Source organism: Ambystoma mexicanum, chromosome 3q (assembly GCF_040938575.1).
Source record: "Ambystoma mexicanum isolate Mex_15411 chromosome 3q, UKY_AmexF1_1, whole genome shotgun sequence".
In the NCBI taxonomy this organism is placed as follows: Eukaryota; Metazoa; Chordata; class Amphibia; order Caudata; family Ambystomatidae; genus Ambystoma; species Ambystoma mexicanum.
This window is the reverse complement of record NC_090926.1, coordinates 1,082,484,676-1,082,504,122: the sequence shown is the minus strand read 5'-3', so window position 1 is coordinate 1,082,504,122 and position 19,447 is coordinate 1,082,484,676. Positions and strand designations below refer to the sequence as shown.

The 19,447-nt window shown below is 44.8% G+C and overlaps 1 protein-coding gene across 4 annotated transcripts in view; it reads right to left on the bottom strand.

Annotated features, from left to right (window-relative positions):
• LOC138583273 (zinc finger protein 398-like) overlaps positions 1 to 19,447 on the bottom strand; it is a 584,509-nt gene that overhangs the window by 519,655 nt on the left and 45,407 nt on the right. For all 4 annotated transcript variants that reach the window (XM_069655367.1, XM_069655368.1, XM_069655369.1 and 1 more), the window contains one exon: positions 10,567 to 10,677. In XM_069655367.1, coding sequence (XP_069511468.1) covers positions 10,567 to 10,677 — 111 coding nt within the window. The remainder of the gene's footprint in view (positions 1 to 10,566; positions 10,678 to 19,447) is intronic.

The following is a 19,447-nucleotide window of genomic DNA, read 5'->3' as shown; positions in this document are numbered from 1 at the left end:
TTTTCAGGTCTTTCACCCAGGGTATCACCCTCAGCTGTCTTCGAGGGGGTCGAGGCCGCTTTCTCGAAGACGCTAAGTATCCTTTTACGGAATTCCTCCCACTCAGCCTAAGAGCTATATTTTGTGGGGCAGGTGACTCTTTCCGGAGAAACAGAAGAAGAAGACGAGGAAGGGGATCTTCGATGTCTCTTACTTGAATGCTTGGATCTCGAAGAGTGGTGGGAACTGCTTCGAGACCTAGAACGAGAATGTTTCCTGTGTCGGCGAGGAGACAAATGTCTCGACTCTGCCGAGGAAACTTTCGAAGGAGTTTTAACTGACTTACCTCTCTCAAGCTTCCCCTTACGCTCCTTCAAGGCTTTCGCCGTCATGGACATGCAGTCCTTGCACTCCGAACATTGGTGCTCCAATCCCAGGCACCACAAACAGATCCTGTGAGGATCTGTCAACAACATTTTCTTTCCACAGTCTGGACAATTTTTGGAGCCGGACCGTGGAGTCGTCGGTTCGGATGAGGAAGCCATCGAGTAAGAGTTGGTATTCTCGAGGAATAATGAAGAATATATTTTCTGACTAACGAACTGAGCAACGCGATTCCGAGGCCCACGAAGCGCGGAAAAACAGAACTAAGCAACGGACGCTGCACAAGTCTATTTATACGCATGATGACGTCTGCACCGATACGGAGGCTGTTGAGGGACATCGGCTCGAGGGACATCGACACGCAGCGCCCTCTACTGAAAAAATGTTTCCGAGGCCAGCAAGCTGGAGATGATCTATCAAGATAAGGAATACGTCGGAGGACACAATCCCTTCGAAAATAGCTTTCTGTATGCCTCCTGATTTGGCGATCATCTCCCCATGCACACTACCATAAATGCTTCCCATAGGGTCCCTGCTGATTTCATGCTCCCCTTATTGAGCGTAAAGAATTCTATTGTGTGTCTGCATATATGCTCTAAATACTTTGTCTATTAGGGCCTCGCTCCTGAGTTTCCAGGTTGAGATTGCCGGCCTAGGTGTAGCTATAGTCCATTTCAGACTCAATGGGGCGTGATCTGACAAAACCCTAGCCTTGTATTCTGCCTCCTCAAACTCCCTAATTTGTTCCACCCCAGTGAAAAGATAATCTAATCTTGTATGGACGTTATGCAGGATAGAGTGGTGGGAATAATCTTGCGTATTCGGGTGGAGTGTCCTCCAGATGTCTACTAGATCAAAGGATTGCAGAAGGGTATTCAGGACCTTTGCCACCGAGGCTGGCCTCGTGAACTTGTCGTCAGATCTGTCTACAATATGGTTCAGCGTGCATTAAAATCTTCTCCCCATAGCAGGACCGCGTTTCTGTAGGAACCTATTCTTGCATATAAAGACCTGAAGAAGGATGTGGCTTTATGGTTTGGGGCATAAGTGTTTACAATACAAATCTCCCTGTTTTCCAGGGTACCATAAATTAGTACCATTCTGCACTGGTCATCTGTCTTAGTTTGAAGAATTTTCAGCGGGACAGCCGGGGCCACCCAAATAAGTACCCCTCTGGCATATGCTGAGTATGTGGATTCTGCAACCAGGCCATCCCATTTCTGTGGTAACGTGTCTTATTTAGGTGCTTCTCTTGTAATAGGGCTATACCTATCCTACTCGTACGGAAGTAAGTCATTATTTTGTGCCTTTTCACATAGTTGTTAAGACCTCGGATCTTCCACGTCAGCACCCTAATGCTAGCCATGATGTGCGTGTAATGCTGAAGGATAATGTTGCATCTCCGCTCGCTTTTTGTTTCTCAAGAATGAGTACGATAAACAGATCTTGCCCCAATTTCCCTTAATGTAACTAACCCACCGCACCCAACTGTCCCTTGCCCAACAATAACCGCCTGCTGTGCATGCTCAGGCGTGCCCTGTTCGGCTCCCTACCCTCCTAGTCAAATGACCCGGCGTTCGGTGCCCAACGTGTGGGTACCTGGTAAAAAGTACCCTAAACAAAAAGTAAGGGGGAGTTCAGGGTGTTACAGAGTCTAGTATCACCCCTTCTCTGAAGACTGTGTCCCTACGGCTTACACTCCCGCTCAGTAGGCCACTGTTGTGCAAAGCAACCATAATTCCGGACCTGTGTTCAGCTCAGCCAGCTGTTCTAAGCAATAAGAACACAAACAAAGCCCACTTAAATCCAAGTTCTTGTCGTCAATATCAGGGCCACAACCCCATCTTCCCACTCACCACCTTTAGAGCCTATTCTTGAAAGGGCTCATGTTGCTTCAATGTTCTGTGTGCATATCAGTTTGTCTGCGATGCTGTCAGCCGCACGCTGTCCATCCAATCTAGCGCCTCCTCTGGGCTATCAAAGAACAGCGCCTGGCTATTATTTAATATCTTCAGTCTAGCCGGGTAGATTAGCATGTATTTCAGGCCCACCTTTCTCAATCTCTCCTTCGTGGGGACAAACTGGCCCCAACGCTTTTGCACTTGGAAGGTGTAATCCGGGTATATCACCAGTTTAGCCGAAGCTCTTTGTATTGACACTCCAGTTCTCCAGAACTCCCTGTCCTTGTAATTCAAAGTTTTAGCAATGATAGGTCTCGGAAGTGGCTTCCTGGTCAGGGATCGATGCGCCCTCTCTACTGTGAAACCTTGTGTGAGGATTCATGTGCCAATTTCTTGCAGGAGCAAATTTTCAATGTAGTTTGTGGGGTATGTTACCTCCATACCTTCCGTCAAGCCCAGGACCCTGATGTTATTCCTGCGGGCATGGTCTTCTGCATCATCCGCTCTGTCTTCCAGTAATTTAACCTTCTGTTGCAATACTCTAACATCTGCCATTGCTTGCAACATGCCCTTGTTGTTATCCGTCACTTGTTCTTCGAGTTGTCCCGTCCGTTCTGCTAGTGAGCACACATCCTGCCTTAACAATACCACATCTATCATCACTGCATCTATCTTGGCTTCTAACGCTGTATTCAATGCTATAGCAGCCAATATTTGTTGCTGGCCTCCCTCCAGTGCATTCGTCATGACTTCCAGAGGCTCAGCCGTTGATTCCCCTTTTGCGCTTTCTTGTCCTTTAGTACACATCTCCATGGTGGTCTGCTTACTTTTCCCTTTGTTGCTTTTGGTCACCATTTGGGATGAGAAGCCGTCAATCACTGCAGCTGCTTGCCTTACTCAACGTTACTTCTTGTTGTGTCCCGCAGTGTCTTGGTTACCTTCCGCTGAGACGGCTGAGGTTCATTTGGCACCAGAGTGACTATTTTGTACAAAATCCACTCATGCGTGGGCTTATGTGAGTAATCCTTGACTGACCTTTTCGGGATGCCAGCTCTCTTCTGATCAACCCGCGGCCGCCACACTTCCAGCAGGCCACAGCCTCTGATGCTTCAGTAGGCCCTGCTGCGATTCAGGCTTCACCACGGTCCACTCCTACGCTACGCATCTCCATGTACGCTTTCGCACCGCACAGGGTCTATTCAGTGCACCACTGCAGTGACCGAGCCCCCCAATGCCATGGGCAGCCGCAGGGAACTGGGCTCTTATATATTTGTCCCGCTGGCCCCACTTCTCACCATTGACTCCTTTCCGGTTGCATGCTCTTCTCTTTCACCGCAAAGCCAGCCGCCATCTTACTTTCGCTTCTGCGTACCAGCCCGATCGCAGCGGGTAAAGCTCTACTTTCCACACACCTTAAGTCTCGGTTTCGCTACTCAATCTGCTCCTTGCTGTTTCTGCTGCTGTTATACACGTTCTCAACTGTCAACACTTCATTTAGGTTGCTTATTTCATCAGATCAATATAGGATCGTGCAGGAGCTGTAGAAGGCACGTCTTCACTGCATGGCGGTTGGCCACATCCCCATCTTATAACATGGTTGTTGGACATACAACCACTTGATTGGGCAGATCATTAGGGAGCATCTTTCTTTTTATATCTTCAAACAGTGCATGCCCCTGCCACAAATGAAAGATAACATGTTACAATTATGGATTCTATGGAGCATCGCCAACATTATGTGCTCTGACCGCCCAAGGGAATTACTTCCATTTTAAGTCACTTCTTTGTGTCTGTAGGCTTCATTGCCCTGGTGGCAATAATCAATTGTAGCATGTTTTCACCATGCCAAAAATTTAAGAAAACATGTTATATTTGAATCAATTCTGAAGACACAGAGCAGTGTTTGTCTTTAGAATTTAATGTTCTTCTAGCACTAAACAAACCCCTGCTTCTCAAAGAAAATGTTCCCAGGACAACAAATGTCTATACGCAGCTTTTGGGGGCTGGGCTACAGACACACAGCAGCCTGGTAAAATGGAAGCCTTCTCCTTGGGGGTTCAGAGCACGTAAAGTTGGTGATGCTCTATATGAAAACCAAAAAAAGGGTGCACCCCTACTTTAATAGGCATTGACACCTAATGTCTTCCTTTTCAATTTCTCCTCCTATAACTACTTATAAAACTAGTTGCTCCACAAAAGACTTTATGATGGAATATTTCAAACATTTCAGTCCCAGTTGGAGCCGCTGTCTGTCCATATGGCACCCTATGATCAAATTCTCTAAAAAAACACTGAAACCATTACTCTGCTTGTAACAAAATTGGTAAGGTCCTAAGACCCTACAAAACCCTGGCATACCTCTGGGCTTTGTGTAATACTAACCGAGCCACGAAAAGCCCAACGAGCCAGGTACAAATGAAAAACTTTGAGAAATTAAAACCATTCTTAATTTTATCAGGAAACAACAGAGTGGCCATTATCCTTCCTAAACAAGCCTTTTTTCTTCAGCTATTGACTCAGCCACCAGCTCCTCCAAACAAATTATTTCCACTTTTTTTATTGAAAAACAAAACTGTTCAAATGCCATCCTCCGCTATTACGAAGAATTTGCTTTTCTCGGTATACAACACTTTTGGGATCAAAGATCAATTCCATGTGTATCCAAATCACTATCACCATCCAATCCCTCCGCTCTGGTGTTGGTAGACAGGATTCTACTACCTGTGTTACAATGAACCATCTACCCTCAATGGATTTTAACAGTTGAACCATTACCAGTGAGGGCCCTTGTCTCATACTTAAAGTACATTTTTGAGACAGTAGTCACATTAAGACTTCAGTTGAAACTTGATTTGTCACCCTGTCTCCTGGGGATATACCTTTAGGCTTTACTCCCCACCATGGTTACAGAGCTAACACTCTTTGATGTGCCTAAAAATCCCCTCTAGAATAAGAACAGCCATGAGACTATCCTGCTGTATATGTTGGAACTATCAGCAGCCTTTGACCCTGTGGACCACCAACATATCCTTAATATATACTCTTGTCGGTGGTCAGGGTGTCCGCCTAAGCTATGTTGATGACACACAATTGTTTTTAAAATTATTGCAGATTTGGCAGAAAACAACACGTTGTCATTAGACTTTGATGCCAAATTATGAATTGATTCAGTCTCAATGCTCTAAAAACTGACATGATCATGTCAATAAACTAAACATGCCTAAACAAATACAACAGCCTTAATCTCCATTGAACAATTGCCCCTTTTCTATTTTCAAAAACACTTCTTCTTTGACCCATCTGTGGATATGTTAGCTAACATTAAGTCAATAATAAGAGCGCTGCTAAAATGGATCTCTAAATCTGGCCTTGTGGACAGATTTCAGGAGGCCTCCATAGTTATAGTGAACATGGGAACTCTGAGACAAAATCAATCAAGGTAAGCGTGGAGAGCGGTCACAGGTGTGAGTGGGCGTGGTCACGGGTCCACAGAGAGTGCACACAGTGAAGCGCACAACATTTCTGCTTAGACAGGTAAGTACAGAAATACTCTATTTATTATAGGCCCAAAACACACTACAAAAATGAATCAAGCAGGTAACATGATCACACAACACTCAGTTATCAAACATATATATAGTCACCTTTAGTTTATAGAAATGCAAACAATTCACTGAAACACCTGAAAGGAAGCTAAGTAATGATGCACTAAGGAAAACCAGTTCACAAGAGTAATACACTAACTTTATAAGTACAACACCTATATTGAATGGGGCCTTGTGCCTAAAAATCACAAGAGCATCTTATCATTAGAGTAAACAAAGGTAGGAAAGGTTCTCGTGGTGGTGAACATTTTCCCAGAGGACTTCCCAACAATTTTACAAGTAAGTAAAACTATGTTCTGATCCTTTAGAACAGCTCTTAGACCAAATGTTTAAAAAGCTGTAGAATGTAATAAACCAAAGTTTATTCTAAGGTTTATTATAGGAGAGACAGGGGCGGCTGGAAGTATTGCGAGTACTCACCCCACTGACTCAGATTTTCCAAGTGACTCTGCAGGTCGCTGGAGTTAGGCTTTCTCGCTGTTGGATCCAGTAGCGGAAGCCCAGGAGCTGTGGATGCAAGGCGGATTCCGGTCGGGTCCAGGAGCTGAGTACAACCCTTTCCGATTTAGAAAGGCAGCAGACACAGATGCAGGCTTCTTCAAGACACTCTACTAGAGAGAGGACAGAGGAAAGCTGGTTCTGGCACCAGTCACCACACACAGTCAACGGCAGGTATCTCTCCAGTCGTGGTCGAAGAAGGCCTTCCAGTACAGGATTCCTTGATGCTGGGAAGCTGAAACTTGGCAGGAAGGTGACTTGTAGCATGGGTTGCTGGTCACCAAAGTTAAAGACGAAAAACAGAACAGTGATGCTTCTGGTGCGGTAGCCCAATGAAGAGCTGGTCGGTTCACCAGGTGGTCCAGGGACGGTTCCACGGGCTCAGGGCTGCAGGAGCAGGAAGATATCAAGACTGGTTGGTCCCACCAGTCCAAGTGTCGAAGCACTGCAGAGGGCCTTTTCAGATCAGGTAGTCCAGCAAGGCTTCATTAGGGCAATTGCATGAAAGGATGCCAGGCCTCTTCAAGAGTCGTTCACATGTCTTCAGTCGGCTGCATAGCTACACAGGATACTTGTCTCCAATGCTGATCTGTCGGATTGGCTGCAGGATCCTCTTCCTAACCTAAATCCAGGCGCATGGCTAAAACCAGCCCACCAATGGCAAGGATCTGCACCACTCACTCAGACAGCAGTGATCCAATCAGGGACCACTGTCAGTTTCACACATGCATGCACATCAGACATTCTGGCACCATGGTTGTGGACTGGCACCAGACAGTCCCATCCACTTCCTAGGTCTACACACAAATGGCATGCACTAGCATGTGTAAACAGCAGCTTTCCCGGGTAAATGCATGACCATGTTAAGGATTTCCTGACCTGAGAAGGCAGAAAGAAGGCCAAGAAAAAATATAGCCAAAGAACAAGCAAAATATCTCGTGGCACTGCCATATTAGGGTATTAGCCACATATCTTTAGTCACATATAAAAATAACCAAAAAACACCAGTGTAAAATATTAGGGTGAAAAGTATCCCCATGCACTGCATTGTAAGATCTGGTGTGCACTGTTAGAAAAGTTACCGCAACAGGAAATAGTAAAAAAACAAAATGGGTAACATAGTTTCCCAGTACTGAAGCTCTAAAGGACTGATCAGTTTCCCCATGACAAATGAGCAGGGACTGAAGCTGAGGGCCCTGTAAAAAGGCAAGACAGGTTCAAAAACAAAATCAGAACGTTTGGAGATCAATAAAATATAGAGGGAGAGTTGCCTAAAAGAGAAATCGTTCCTAACAAGCATCATCCTATAATTTTCTGCTGCTCCTTTCCATTAGAACATCACTTGCAGGTAATTGCTAGAGCAACTCTCTTTTTAATAGCCTGCACTAAACACCACACCAACACTGCATTTCCAGACTTCAGTTTTTACACAATCATGCTTCTCCTTCCACATTGTCAATACCTACATGTTTTCATCACCTAGGCTGCCAGCTCTCCCACGTAAGCTGTTACGTCTTCCTCCTGCTTCACATACATTTGTAATTGAAAGCGGAATGATTCTGTCCTGTCAGCAACCACACATCTTTGCAATATTGGAAAGTGTTTTCCTTTTTTGTTAAGAATTCTGCTTGTGTGAAAAACCTTATATCTGAGACTGGCACCCATGCCCGGGGTGAAAATAGCAGTAAACCCCACAGCAGCTAACGAAGGAAATTGGCCATTGCACCCATTATCTGCCCTTTGCCTCGCGTGAAATGTTGGGCTTCTGGGCCCATGGATACTCATTTTGCTCACTGATACAGGCCTTACTTCTAAATCAATTGTCCTCCCCTAGGCCCTTCCTAAAGGAAACATATACAGATGTTTCCTGTACGGGTTCATCATATGAGCACACACAGGCAAACACACCCACACCTGAACACACACACATAGGCCCTCATTACAAACCAGGCGTTAAGGGATTAACAGCGCCGTAAAAGGTGGCGGCGCTGTTAAACCCTTAACGCCTGATTACGAGGTCCCTTTGCGGGTTGGAGACTTTAACGCCTGCTTTTTGCAGGTGTTAAAAACCAACCCGCAAAGGGACCTTGGTGCTAAGTACGGTGCCGCAATTTGCGGCACCGTATTTAGCGCCTTCCCCATTCCCATTGAGCCCTATGGGGCAAAATGGGAATGGGGAAGGGCCATGGCTGCATTGGGGAATTACCGCCCCGCCAACATCTGAATGGGGCGGTAATTCCCCATTCCGCCATGGCAGAGTCGGTAAGTTACTGGCATGGACCATGGTGCTATTAGCACCATGGTCCAACGCCAGGGTCGTAATGAGGGCCATAGTCTCTCTCTTGCTCAATCTCTAACTTCTTCTCCCTTAGCGCTCGTTTTCTCTCTTTCTCTGTTTCTATGCATGATTCAGTGCACGTTTTGCTCCATTTAATGCTTTCACTCATTTCTGTTGCTTGTGTGACATGGGAGTATCCCCGTTCCTAACACCCCACTGTGTACCAGAAATGTTGTCAACACTACCACCCTCTATTGCACGATACATCCCGTACATTTTCTGGCCAGTGGTTTCTTCCCTGTTTTTCAGGACCACAACTCCCAGAAGGCATCTAGAAGTGACCAAGAAAAGCTGAACTAGAACCACAACCAAATAACGTCCAGTACCACAGAAAAGCAAAGAACTCACAACAACAACAGTAAAAACAAACTTCCAGACCCCCAGCATGCCAGAGAAATAGCACAACTATTAGAAATTGCGAACAAACGTGCTGGAAATGGTGGATGGGCTTAGAGGTTTTTAAGCTTTCCAGCTGTGTAACCAAGGCCCTTGGAAAAAGAGAGGCACAGGCTAATTCCTAGAGGAAGGGGAGCGCAGTAGCCAATGGAGGGGAAGACAGAACCAGCAAGACCACAGTATGAAAGGGACGGAAGCAGAGACAGTTTGTGGCTTGTTCGGCTGAGATCAAGGGAAGAGAAGGCGGACCGAGAGACCAGGAGAAGGTCGGTGGGAGGAACACAGTGCTGAAGAGTTGGTTGCAGAATTGGAGCAGAGTGCAGATGAGATATTTATGACATATAGTGGCACCAGGGTGCTACAAGAGAGTAAGGATAGTAGGAGAGGGGTGCGAGCAGAAGGGTGCAGGAGAGAAGTGGGGGATGAGAACAGTGAGAATTAGTGTATTAGGAAAGTGAGCGGGTCACTATCTCCCTGAAAGAGTGAGCAGGGCACCAGATCCCAGAGTAGGGTGTGAGAGGAGGGGTGTGAGTAGTAGAGAAAAGAGTGGTGACGTGATAGGTGAGAAGAGTGGTGTAGTGAGATGTGAGGAGAGGGTCATAGTAAGAGGTGAGTATAGTGGTAAAAGGTAAAGAGAGAGATAAGAGATTGTGGGAAGACTGAAGAGACAGAATAGAAGAGAGACAGATGGGGAGAGGTAAAGAGACAGAGAGTGAGAGAGTGAAAGAGAGAGACAGAGAGAGAGAGAGAGAGAGAGAGAGAGAGAGAGAGAGTGAGCGAGAGAGAGAGAGAGAGAGAGAGGAGGGGGGAGGAGGACGGGAAGGGGAGAAGACGCTAGAAAGACAGAGAAGAGTCGGGTGACCTGGGGATGTAGTAACTGTAGAAAGTAAAGAGGCAGTAAGATCAGAGAGAGGAATGAAAAACAGTGACTGGGAATGAGACTGAGATAGAGCATCTGAGATTGGCACTTTCCCCATCAAGCCACATTGAGAAAACTGGCGAGTGTAAGGATAGGGCATTTCTTAAAAAATCCATGGAGGGAGCCAAAAAGAAAAGGCTGTTTCCTTAAGGCCCTCATTATCAGCTAATATTAGACAGGTGGTGTTACTGATCGCTGGTGGGGAAACCTGGGATTTAGGTATACCATGGCTACGCTGGAAAGTCCACAGGAGATGGGAGAGGGACGCCCATTAGAGGATAATCCCCTGGCCGCCCTTGTCCAGCTCGGTGCGATATATCTAACAATCTATACATTTAACAATCTGCACATATTCAGACTAAACAACCTGCATATCTCAATTGGTTTAAGAAAAATAAAAACACTTGAACTATCTATCAGTTTCTGTGAATTATTTCTATGAATTATTAAGGACATCTGTGACACCTGATTAATCTCTGCTTCAAAAGGTCATGCTCATTTCGCAAAAATACATGCATATAACAAACACTGAAATGTCATCCTTACCTAAATGGGTACCAGTGCTGCTTTCTCCCACTTGTTCATATTCTTCCATCAAATCTGAGTCCAACGTTTCGTACACCCTCAAAACATTGCTGGAACTGAGATCACAATCTCCTATAAGAAAACCAGGTACATTCAAATTATAGATATTGGCATCAAGAGTTCGAGAGTGAATACAATTCAAAAGCCTTAATTCTCTTCATGAGGAAGAAGTCAAACAGAATGACAAATAGGTCATTATGATTTTCTCATAGAAAATCAACATCGATCTTCGAAAATTTGAAATGCTAGAGTGTAAAGATGGGGATAAGCGCTTCAAGTGGAACAGTTTAAAGATGTTCAGACCAAACTGTGATTTCATGTCAATTACTCTCAGGGGGCAGACTATTGGATGAATTTGCTATCACCAGCACTGTGTTGGGGGAGACCACTTACAGCTGTCTTTAATCACCTGAAAGCACATACTCCCAAAAGGTCCAGCTAAACTACACACAAAAGCACATAAACTACACACCCAACGATAACCACACCTCCAGACCAAACAGTTGCAAGGTGCAAGCAACATACATCCAGACACTGGACGCTACCCCTCTGGATAAAACAAGCCCAGTTCACACCCCAAAGCACACGCACAGACACCAGATTCTCCTGGTTCTGCAAACATCAACAGAAGAGCACAACTTCTATCCTGTCCCTCACTAACCAATCCCACCCACTTTCTTACAGAGCCACGTGAGCGCCTGGAGACCTGCAAGACCTGGGGACCATGCAAATGGCAGCAGTGAGCGGTATAAATCATCAGAACATAACACATGGGAGGTGATTGCTGAGGAAGGATGGAGCTGAAGGACATATGCAACACATACAAGCTAAAAAAGAAAATGCAGCATCTGAAATTATTCCAGCTCCTGTATAACCATTGGCCAGTTGGAGGAGACAAGCAGGAATGAAAATTTGATTTGAAAAGAAGGATTCTGTTTTGCCCATTTGATTGCCAACTTGTCAGGAGAAATGGCCTTTAAAGTAGGCAGGGCCCTCACTCCAATACTTTGGCCCTGGGGCAAGTGGTCCCCTGTGTTCCCTGGAGGGGAACATAGTATTGATCCTAACATTCCCTTTCTATTTCCAAACAAAATCCTGGTAAATTGATTAGGGACGCTATACATGCTGACCCAGTTAAGGCCTCTTCCTCTCTTTACCATAGTTTCCATTTGTTTGGAACAGAGGATAGTCAGGGGAAACGGGCTGGTCTTGGAAGCAAGACCATGCAGATCAACAGAGGTTTGAATCCCAGATCTCCGCTTAGCAACTGAACTCAGGTATGGTATAGGCGCGTTATAAAAAAAAAAAATTAAATTAAAATGTGGGTCAATACCAACAGTGCCCTTACCTGCAGAAAAAGCAATGTATTGTGAGACATGCACGAGAGGCACTATTGCTGGTTCTCACCATCACCAGCCCAAGTTCATTGTGACGCACTTGCCGCTGGGCGGAAACACTGACATGATTCCAGCATTTCCACGTGCAAGCTTGTTCACTGCTTGCACACATAAGAGTCACAGAGAAGCCTTGTGATAGAAGCTGCTAGATTGCAGGAGATACCAGAACCGTAGGAGCCATTCAGGGAAAGGAAACTAAGCCACACAGATAAGGTAGGACTTCTGCCTGACCTCAAAATGGTCTGCCGGCCTTGTCAAGTCTAAGCGGTGTAAACTACCAAAAGAAGTGCAATGGGTGCTGTAACCCTAAGACTGTGTTTAGGATGCCTAAGAATTGTTCTAGCGCTATAACACTGAGACTATCAACAGCGGTTCCATGTCATTTCATCGCGGGATGTTTTTTCGTGGGTTTTTTTACCGCGATTTTTTTCGAAAAAACCCATCTAATTTTTTTTTGGGAGGGAGGGGGTTCAATTTTGTAAAAAAATCTATGTTTTTTTTCTGAAAAAATTTGCGGTAAAAAAACCCGCGAAAAAACATCCCGCGACGAAATGACGTTGTACCATCAACAGCATGCCACATCTACTCTGCAACATCGAGATAGATTAGACAGAGAGCTAAAGGGAGACCTCTACCCCTATTCAATAGGAAAAACGATTGTTTATCCTTTTCTTATTCCTAGTGCATAGAGCGTTTGGGCACTCTTTTTCTATTTTAGAAAATACCTTAAAACCTGAAGGAATTAATCACATTACTCACCCAGAGAAGATTAAAATGTTTTTTTAACCATTTCACATGTCGTGTCCTCTTGTGGCTGCCATGGGCCTTACAATGCTTGTCCACAGTAGCAAAAATACTTGTCTTCAGAGTGCAACTTTCACGCTGCCTAAAATCAGAAATATTGAAAAAGCACATGCAAAATGCTCTGTGCATGTTGGCCCTCAGATAGCAGTATACCGCACTGGAGAAGGTAGTACTATGTATATTGAGCAAATATTGAGCACATTAGGCTTTTTTCAGATTACCAATGCCACTTCAAAGTGCCACTGAAGTGATATTTATGCATACAATTGTTTGCAACGGCAGAAGGGGCGGCCTAGGTCTATTGCTCAACCAACAATTGGTTTAAATGTTTTAGCTCTAATTTCTTTGCTTGAATTTTATGAACAGGTAGATGGTAAATTGGGGTTAGGCAATATTTAAAGGGGAAGGGGACGATAGGGGTCTGTTAGGGGGAGGGGTCTCCCCCTGCTTTGTACAGAAAAAAATAGAGCAAAACAATTCAGGCAAAAGACATTCGACTAGAAAAGTCAAGCAATAGACACACAACAGTAAGAGAAAGGGTCTCCATGTGGAAGAAGGTCATAACAAGATTAAACTACCATGTATTTGTGGTAGGATTGCAGTCTTTCCAATGGCCACTCTTCCATGTTGGAGCCGGCATTAGACACCTAACTGGCCTACATCATCAGTCAATTGAGAGGGAATACAAATATCAATTCAAAGGCGGTAGAGGTACTTCAGTAAAGCTGGAATCCACATTTGTCTTTTGAACTTGAGAGAGTCTGATTTGGCTTGTAGATGTGATGAGGAGGACAGAATTATCAGGGGTAGAACCTTGCAAACACAGCCTTTAACCAAAGAGTGTTTGGTCTTTGTACTTCAGAATTTGAAGAAGACTCTAATTTTCCAATGCAATGTGTCTGGTGCGGTGGTATGACAGTGAGAGGGGTCTCGCTCCAAAGATGGTGACGTGAATCGGGTCCTTGACTTGATCGGGAGCCAGCAGGGAAGGGCTTCTGTGACTGGGTAATATGATGCCTATCGAGCACATATGAGATGAGCAATTCGATTGCGGATGCTTTGTATATTGATGTGTTATGTGATGACTTTCTGGGATCCCAGAGCAGATGTTATTATAATAGTCTTGTATGCAGTCCTCCTGAGCGTTTTGTTTTGGCTTGCATACACCCTTTGGAAAAGGTGATGAACACTTACTGGACTATTAGCAGCGTCCTTATTCTATGTTAGATAAGGATAAGTGCCTTATATACTTATATTTGTTTGTTTTTACTTACTTTAGGTACTTGTTGCCTTAATTGTACAGGCCACGCCCCCTTTTTGGGCATTTGTGATCAAATTTGGAACGTGCGCGCACCAGCGTACGCGCACCGAGGCAAGGACCAGCAAGGACCAGCAAGGACCACTTGGCCACAGAAGACTCTTTCTGCAGACCTCCTGAGCGTTTTGTTTTGGCTTGCATACAGCCTTTGGAAAAGGTGATGGACACTTACTGGACTATTAGCAGTGTCCTTATTCTATGTTAGATAGGAATAAGTCCCTTATATACTTATATTTGTTTGTTTTTACTTACTTTAGGTACTTGTTGCCTTAACTGTCATGCCACGCCCTCTTTTTCTGCGTTTGTGATAAAATCTGGAATGTGCGTGGAGCAGCGCGCGCACACCGATGCAAGGACCAGCAAGGACCAGCAAGGACCACTTTGGCACTTAGCGGCGACGTCGTTTGCGTTGTGCCCCTGTCTCTTTTTTTAAAATGTTCTTCTTTTTTCTCCCTTTTTTTCAGTCCGCCTCGACTTTATAAGACCTATAGGTTCCATGGTCAAGTACTAGACGTAAAGTAATTTCCTTTTTACTTTTTATCCGTTTTCTTTTTTCTTTGATTGTGTGGGCCTGCAATTGTAATTGTAATTGTCATGTAATTGTCATCTCATTGCATTTTTAAATTGCGGTTCGTTCAAGATACCTAATCCAGAGTATCTATCTAAGGGTGTGAGGGCATGTTGCAGCGTCTGTACTCTTTAAAATCAGAAATGCCGGCGAATTTACTCACTCCACAGAACAGGGGAAGGGGAGTAGTAAAAGGAGGTAGTGCTAAACGTATCTCGCGTAAAGCCATTACCCTGACGCCGGTAACGCCCCTTAACTACCCCAATCACCGACATGCAAAATTTTTTTACTGATAATTTTCAGCCTGTATTTGATGCTGAAATGAACCACAACTGAATGATAAATGCTCCAAAAGTTGCTTACCGCCGCCGGCAAGGCCTCCTATTGAACCAACTCATAACAAGGGCCCCGTTTCAGACAACAACTTGTTAGGCACAACTTGGGCCCCCTCCCGTTTACCCCCAGCAGACATGCCTACACCTGGGATGGTGGATGAAAGTCCGGACACAAGTTATGTAATACCGGACATCTCGATTCATGCCGGCAACTATGACCTTTCTAATATTTCTGAAGTATCAATTATTTTTACACCTAATGCGAACAGCACTATAGTTTTGGGGGCCTCTGCTATATCCTATGTACATCCGACTCCACGATGAAATATACCCCCCCGAGTGGAGCCCCTTCCAATTAGGCCAGCCGATCAAACATCGATGCTTGAAATCACCCTTGCGGCTGTCACTATGGCAATCACAAGTCTATTTAAGCTATTTGAAACATTAGACACCAAGTTACCGCAACAATCAGCATCAATCCAACGCATTGTAGAGTGGATTGCGGTAGACCAAGAAGCAAAACATGAACGCATGACCCACGAGGAGAAGTCTCACTTTAACAACTTAACCTTCAATACAGCAGCCTCTAGTGCTTGTGTAGTGGGAGGGTCCTCGCCAGCAGTTCCATTCATCAAAAAAGTGACTGTGGCAGTTGATGCAGAAGGAGGTATAACAAATCCATGTCAGGCCCAAGAAGTCCGTAAAAACAATTCTTGGATTAGTATTGATCCGGGCTCTCCAGATATCACACTGCATGCTCTGCAATTACCAACAAATTATGCACATTTTGACATATTCTCCAAAAATAATAAACAAAGGCACTCGGTAAAACCGAGGCAAATTGCAAAAGTGCGGAAGTCAAAATTAGGGAAAAAGTATAAAACACAGAAAAACAACACACAAGGTGAAAAGGCTAAACAGGACGCACCTCAAGAACAGCACGGACATGCCTGTCATGATAGTCATGACTTACCTCAAGCAAACCACACTCTGAAGTATGTTCCCTTGAATGCATTAGTAGAAGTATTACATGAACGCCAGATTGCCACTGATATAGAAAATAGCGGAACTCCACAGTTGGCTATTAGTATCCCGATTGCAGTCCCGCAGAGAAAGAACAGTATTGGACGTAAATCTAAAGGCGAGAATTCTACCAAAGGAGCACCTGACGATGTCTACAATGAACAAAGTCGCCAGAATATTAGGAAAGAAGTTGAGGCATATGTCTGTGCGAAGAAAACCACCGAAAACATGATTCAGAACTCACCATTGAACAAAGTTATCAGTGTTCCTCTGCCGCCAGTCCACACGACAGATGACACGTTAAGAAATGGTGGCACGATTCTGCCAGAGAGCTCACCATTTCCAGAGTTGGGCAAACAGCAACAAATAGCGCATTCCATACTAACTGAATAGAATGCCGCTCTAGTTTCTGCACTAGATCCATCTCCTGCCCAAAGGAGACAAGAGATTAGAGAAGCAGTTGATGCATATATGAATGCTCAACATATCAATTCAACTACAAATACAGAGGCTGTCTTCGTAGACCACAAGGATGTGGGAGAGAAGCGACTCATTCTTGCTCCTTGTAATCCAGAGATTCAAAATGTAAAGGATACTTGCTCCACACAGCATGGTCAACAATCCCACTTCAATAAAGACGTGAGGCAGGTAGCATTTACCACCTCACCAGCCACAAGACTGAATCAACAGATTGCAACTAAGCTTCCAACTGATTCATCTGGAGAACAAACACGGATTGAATTATCAATTATGTCGTGTCTTGATGCGTATTCCAAGCAGAACAACTCTATCAATACAGAAGAGAAAATCACCAATGTAAGACAATCAACAATCATAAATAATAATACACTCCGAGGAAGCACAAGTGGTCAGCACGACAGAACTCGTCAAGAAATTGACACACAGGCATTGAATTCTAGTCAACGATTCAACATGGAACCTTCATCGCACAATCCAAATTCATTGACTAATAAAGAACTCAAGAACAAAATCACAGAATGAAGATACTCACTTATAATGAAATGTCGTGCAGTTCCATATTCGAAATTTGATCTGTGCTGAACGAGTATGTTAAATATTTGTGGAGAAATTCCAGAACTAGAAGACATCTCACCAACAGACATTGATCAGATTGAATTTTTGTCTGATGAAGACCTTTCAATAGTATGATTATGGTTTCCATCTAGGGTGGTGTTGAATGCGTTGTGGAAAGCCAAGATGGACATATTTAAGTTAGGCTTTATCATAGCACAGGACCCTCATTGTTACGCTCACGTGGTATCCACAGGGACGCCACCCAGCCGGGTTACTCGCTGGTATGCTTCTCAGCTTTTCCCTGATGTGGTCTGCGGGGAAGGTTCTGCCTGAAAATACAGGAGGACTGTGTCCAAGACTGACCGACTGGGGTAAGTATCCTCCCTCCACCCCGTATGCTTTCAGCCCCTTTGGCGCCCTCTCCTCACCTTGTGGTAGAATTAGGCGTGCTCTCCGTCCAGCCTTCTTTGCAGGGGTGCGTTGTCTTTCATGGGCGAGTGCGGTCCAGTTACTTCACTGACGCTGGCCCGTTTGATATTGTTCAGGTAGGTCTTATTGCTGTTCTTTAGTTTTGTTGCTATACTGCATGCCTTTCTTTGTTTAAAATGTCTCTTTTTTCTCCCTCTAGGTATGCAGAGCTTCAGTGCGGCGAACTGGCTTGGTTGAGCCCCGCTGGTAAATGATGGCGCATTAAGAGCGCTATGATGCGGTAACTAAGCGCTATGCGCAGCGCTGCGTAGTCTTGTCTTTGCTAATCTGTGTTTTCCTTCCTTGTAGGTCGCGGTGTTCTTCAGCGCAAGTGGAATGTCCGGAGTAGTGCCAGGCGAGAGGCGACCAGCCAGGTAAGCCTTTTGAGCAGTTCGTAATTTGTAAATGTCTCTACAGCTTTCTTTAATGTTGCCTCTATCTTCCTCTTTCAGGTCGTTCTGTCAGGGAGGCGTGCGGATTTGAGGAAGCTGTTGTCAGTAGCTGCGAGTGTTTAAACATGAAGACTGCAGGTAAGATGCTACTGCTAATGATGTTCCTTTTGTCTCCTTGCAGGTTCTGCTTCTCCGAGGTTCGAGGGAGTAGCTGGACACGGTGAGCGTCACGTTGCAAGCTGCAAAGTAGCACGAACCATGTTCTGCAGTCAGGGTGTGGTTTATATAGCCCAGGTAAAGTAGTACCAGGGAAAGTAGTTCCAGGCCTGCCACACCCAAAACACTAGACCGCATAGCTTGGTTCTTAGCTATGTGGATGCCTCCATGTTGGCTGACAATACAATAAAGTAGTTCCCAAGCACATTGTTGTTCATGATGTATGAGCCTGGCGCCATAGGCGCCAGGACTGGCCCCATGAGGGCTTTTGAAGAGGATGCCAGGCTCTAGAGGCCCGAGTCCTGACTCCACCTAGCCAATGGGTTTGCCAGAGGGGGTTTTGGGCGAGGGTCGTGACACTCATGCCAAAGTACAACTGGATGAACAAACAGACTCTAGGAATAAGCATGCTACTCAAGTATACCAACAGAAGCAAACATCAGTCCGCAAGGATGTAAGTCAAGCATAACAATCAACCCCTTGTGTACAGAATATCAGCCTAGCATCATGGAGCACCCACGGGAATTGCCATCTGCAAACAGAAAAAAGCAATTGCATTGAGAATTACAATATATTAGCCCTACAGGAAACATGGCTGATGACTGATCCCATCTGGAACAATCATGATGTAGTTCTGTTGCCAGCAGTTAAGGGATCTAGAGGTAGACCCATGTCGGGTTTACTGGTCATTGTCAAGCAAAGCAGTGGCTTGAGTATCGAACCATGGGTTGCTCCTACCAATTTATTTATCAATGGTTAGGATCAAATTACAAAAATCGGTCCTTGCATTAACATATGTATCGAAACCCAGTGGCCATCACGGATGATGCATTTTATGGTGATCTAACACAACTATTGGACTTGATCCATATCAGCATCAAAAGATGTGTCGGCTACTATACTTGTAAGTGATATCAATTTTAATTGCATCTCTGATCGGAACAAAGCAAGATCCAGCCAAGTTGAGAGGTGGGTTAGGTTTATGGCTGATAGAGATTTTAGATTAGGGAATGGAGCCCTTCCAGGGGATGTACCACCTCAAAATACCCGTGGTCCCTCAGCTAACATCATTGACTACATATATATGGACAACACCTTGTTTAATCTAGTCAACAAGTTCAAGATTGTGCAACAAACAAATAGTGATCACCATCTGCTTTACATGACATGGCCTTGGCAATTACAACATCCAAGTCATATCTCTAACCAAATGAAGCAAAATGTAATCATCAATAATGCGAAAACCAGGGGGCGTGGCCAACTGGCGACCGATGAAGACGTGAGCC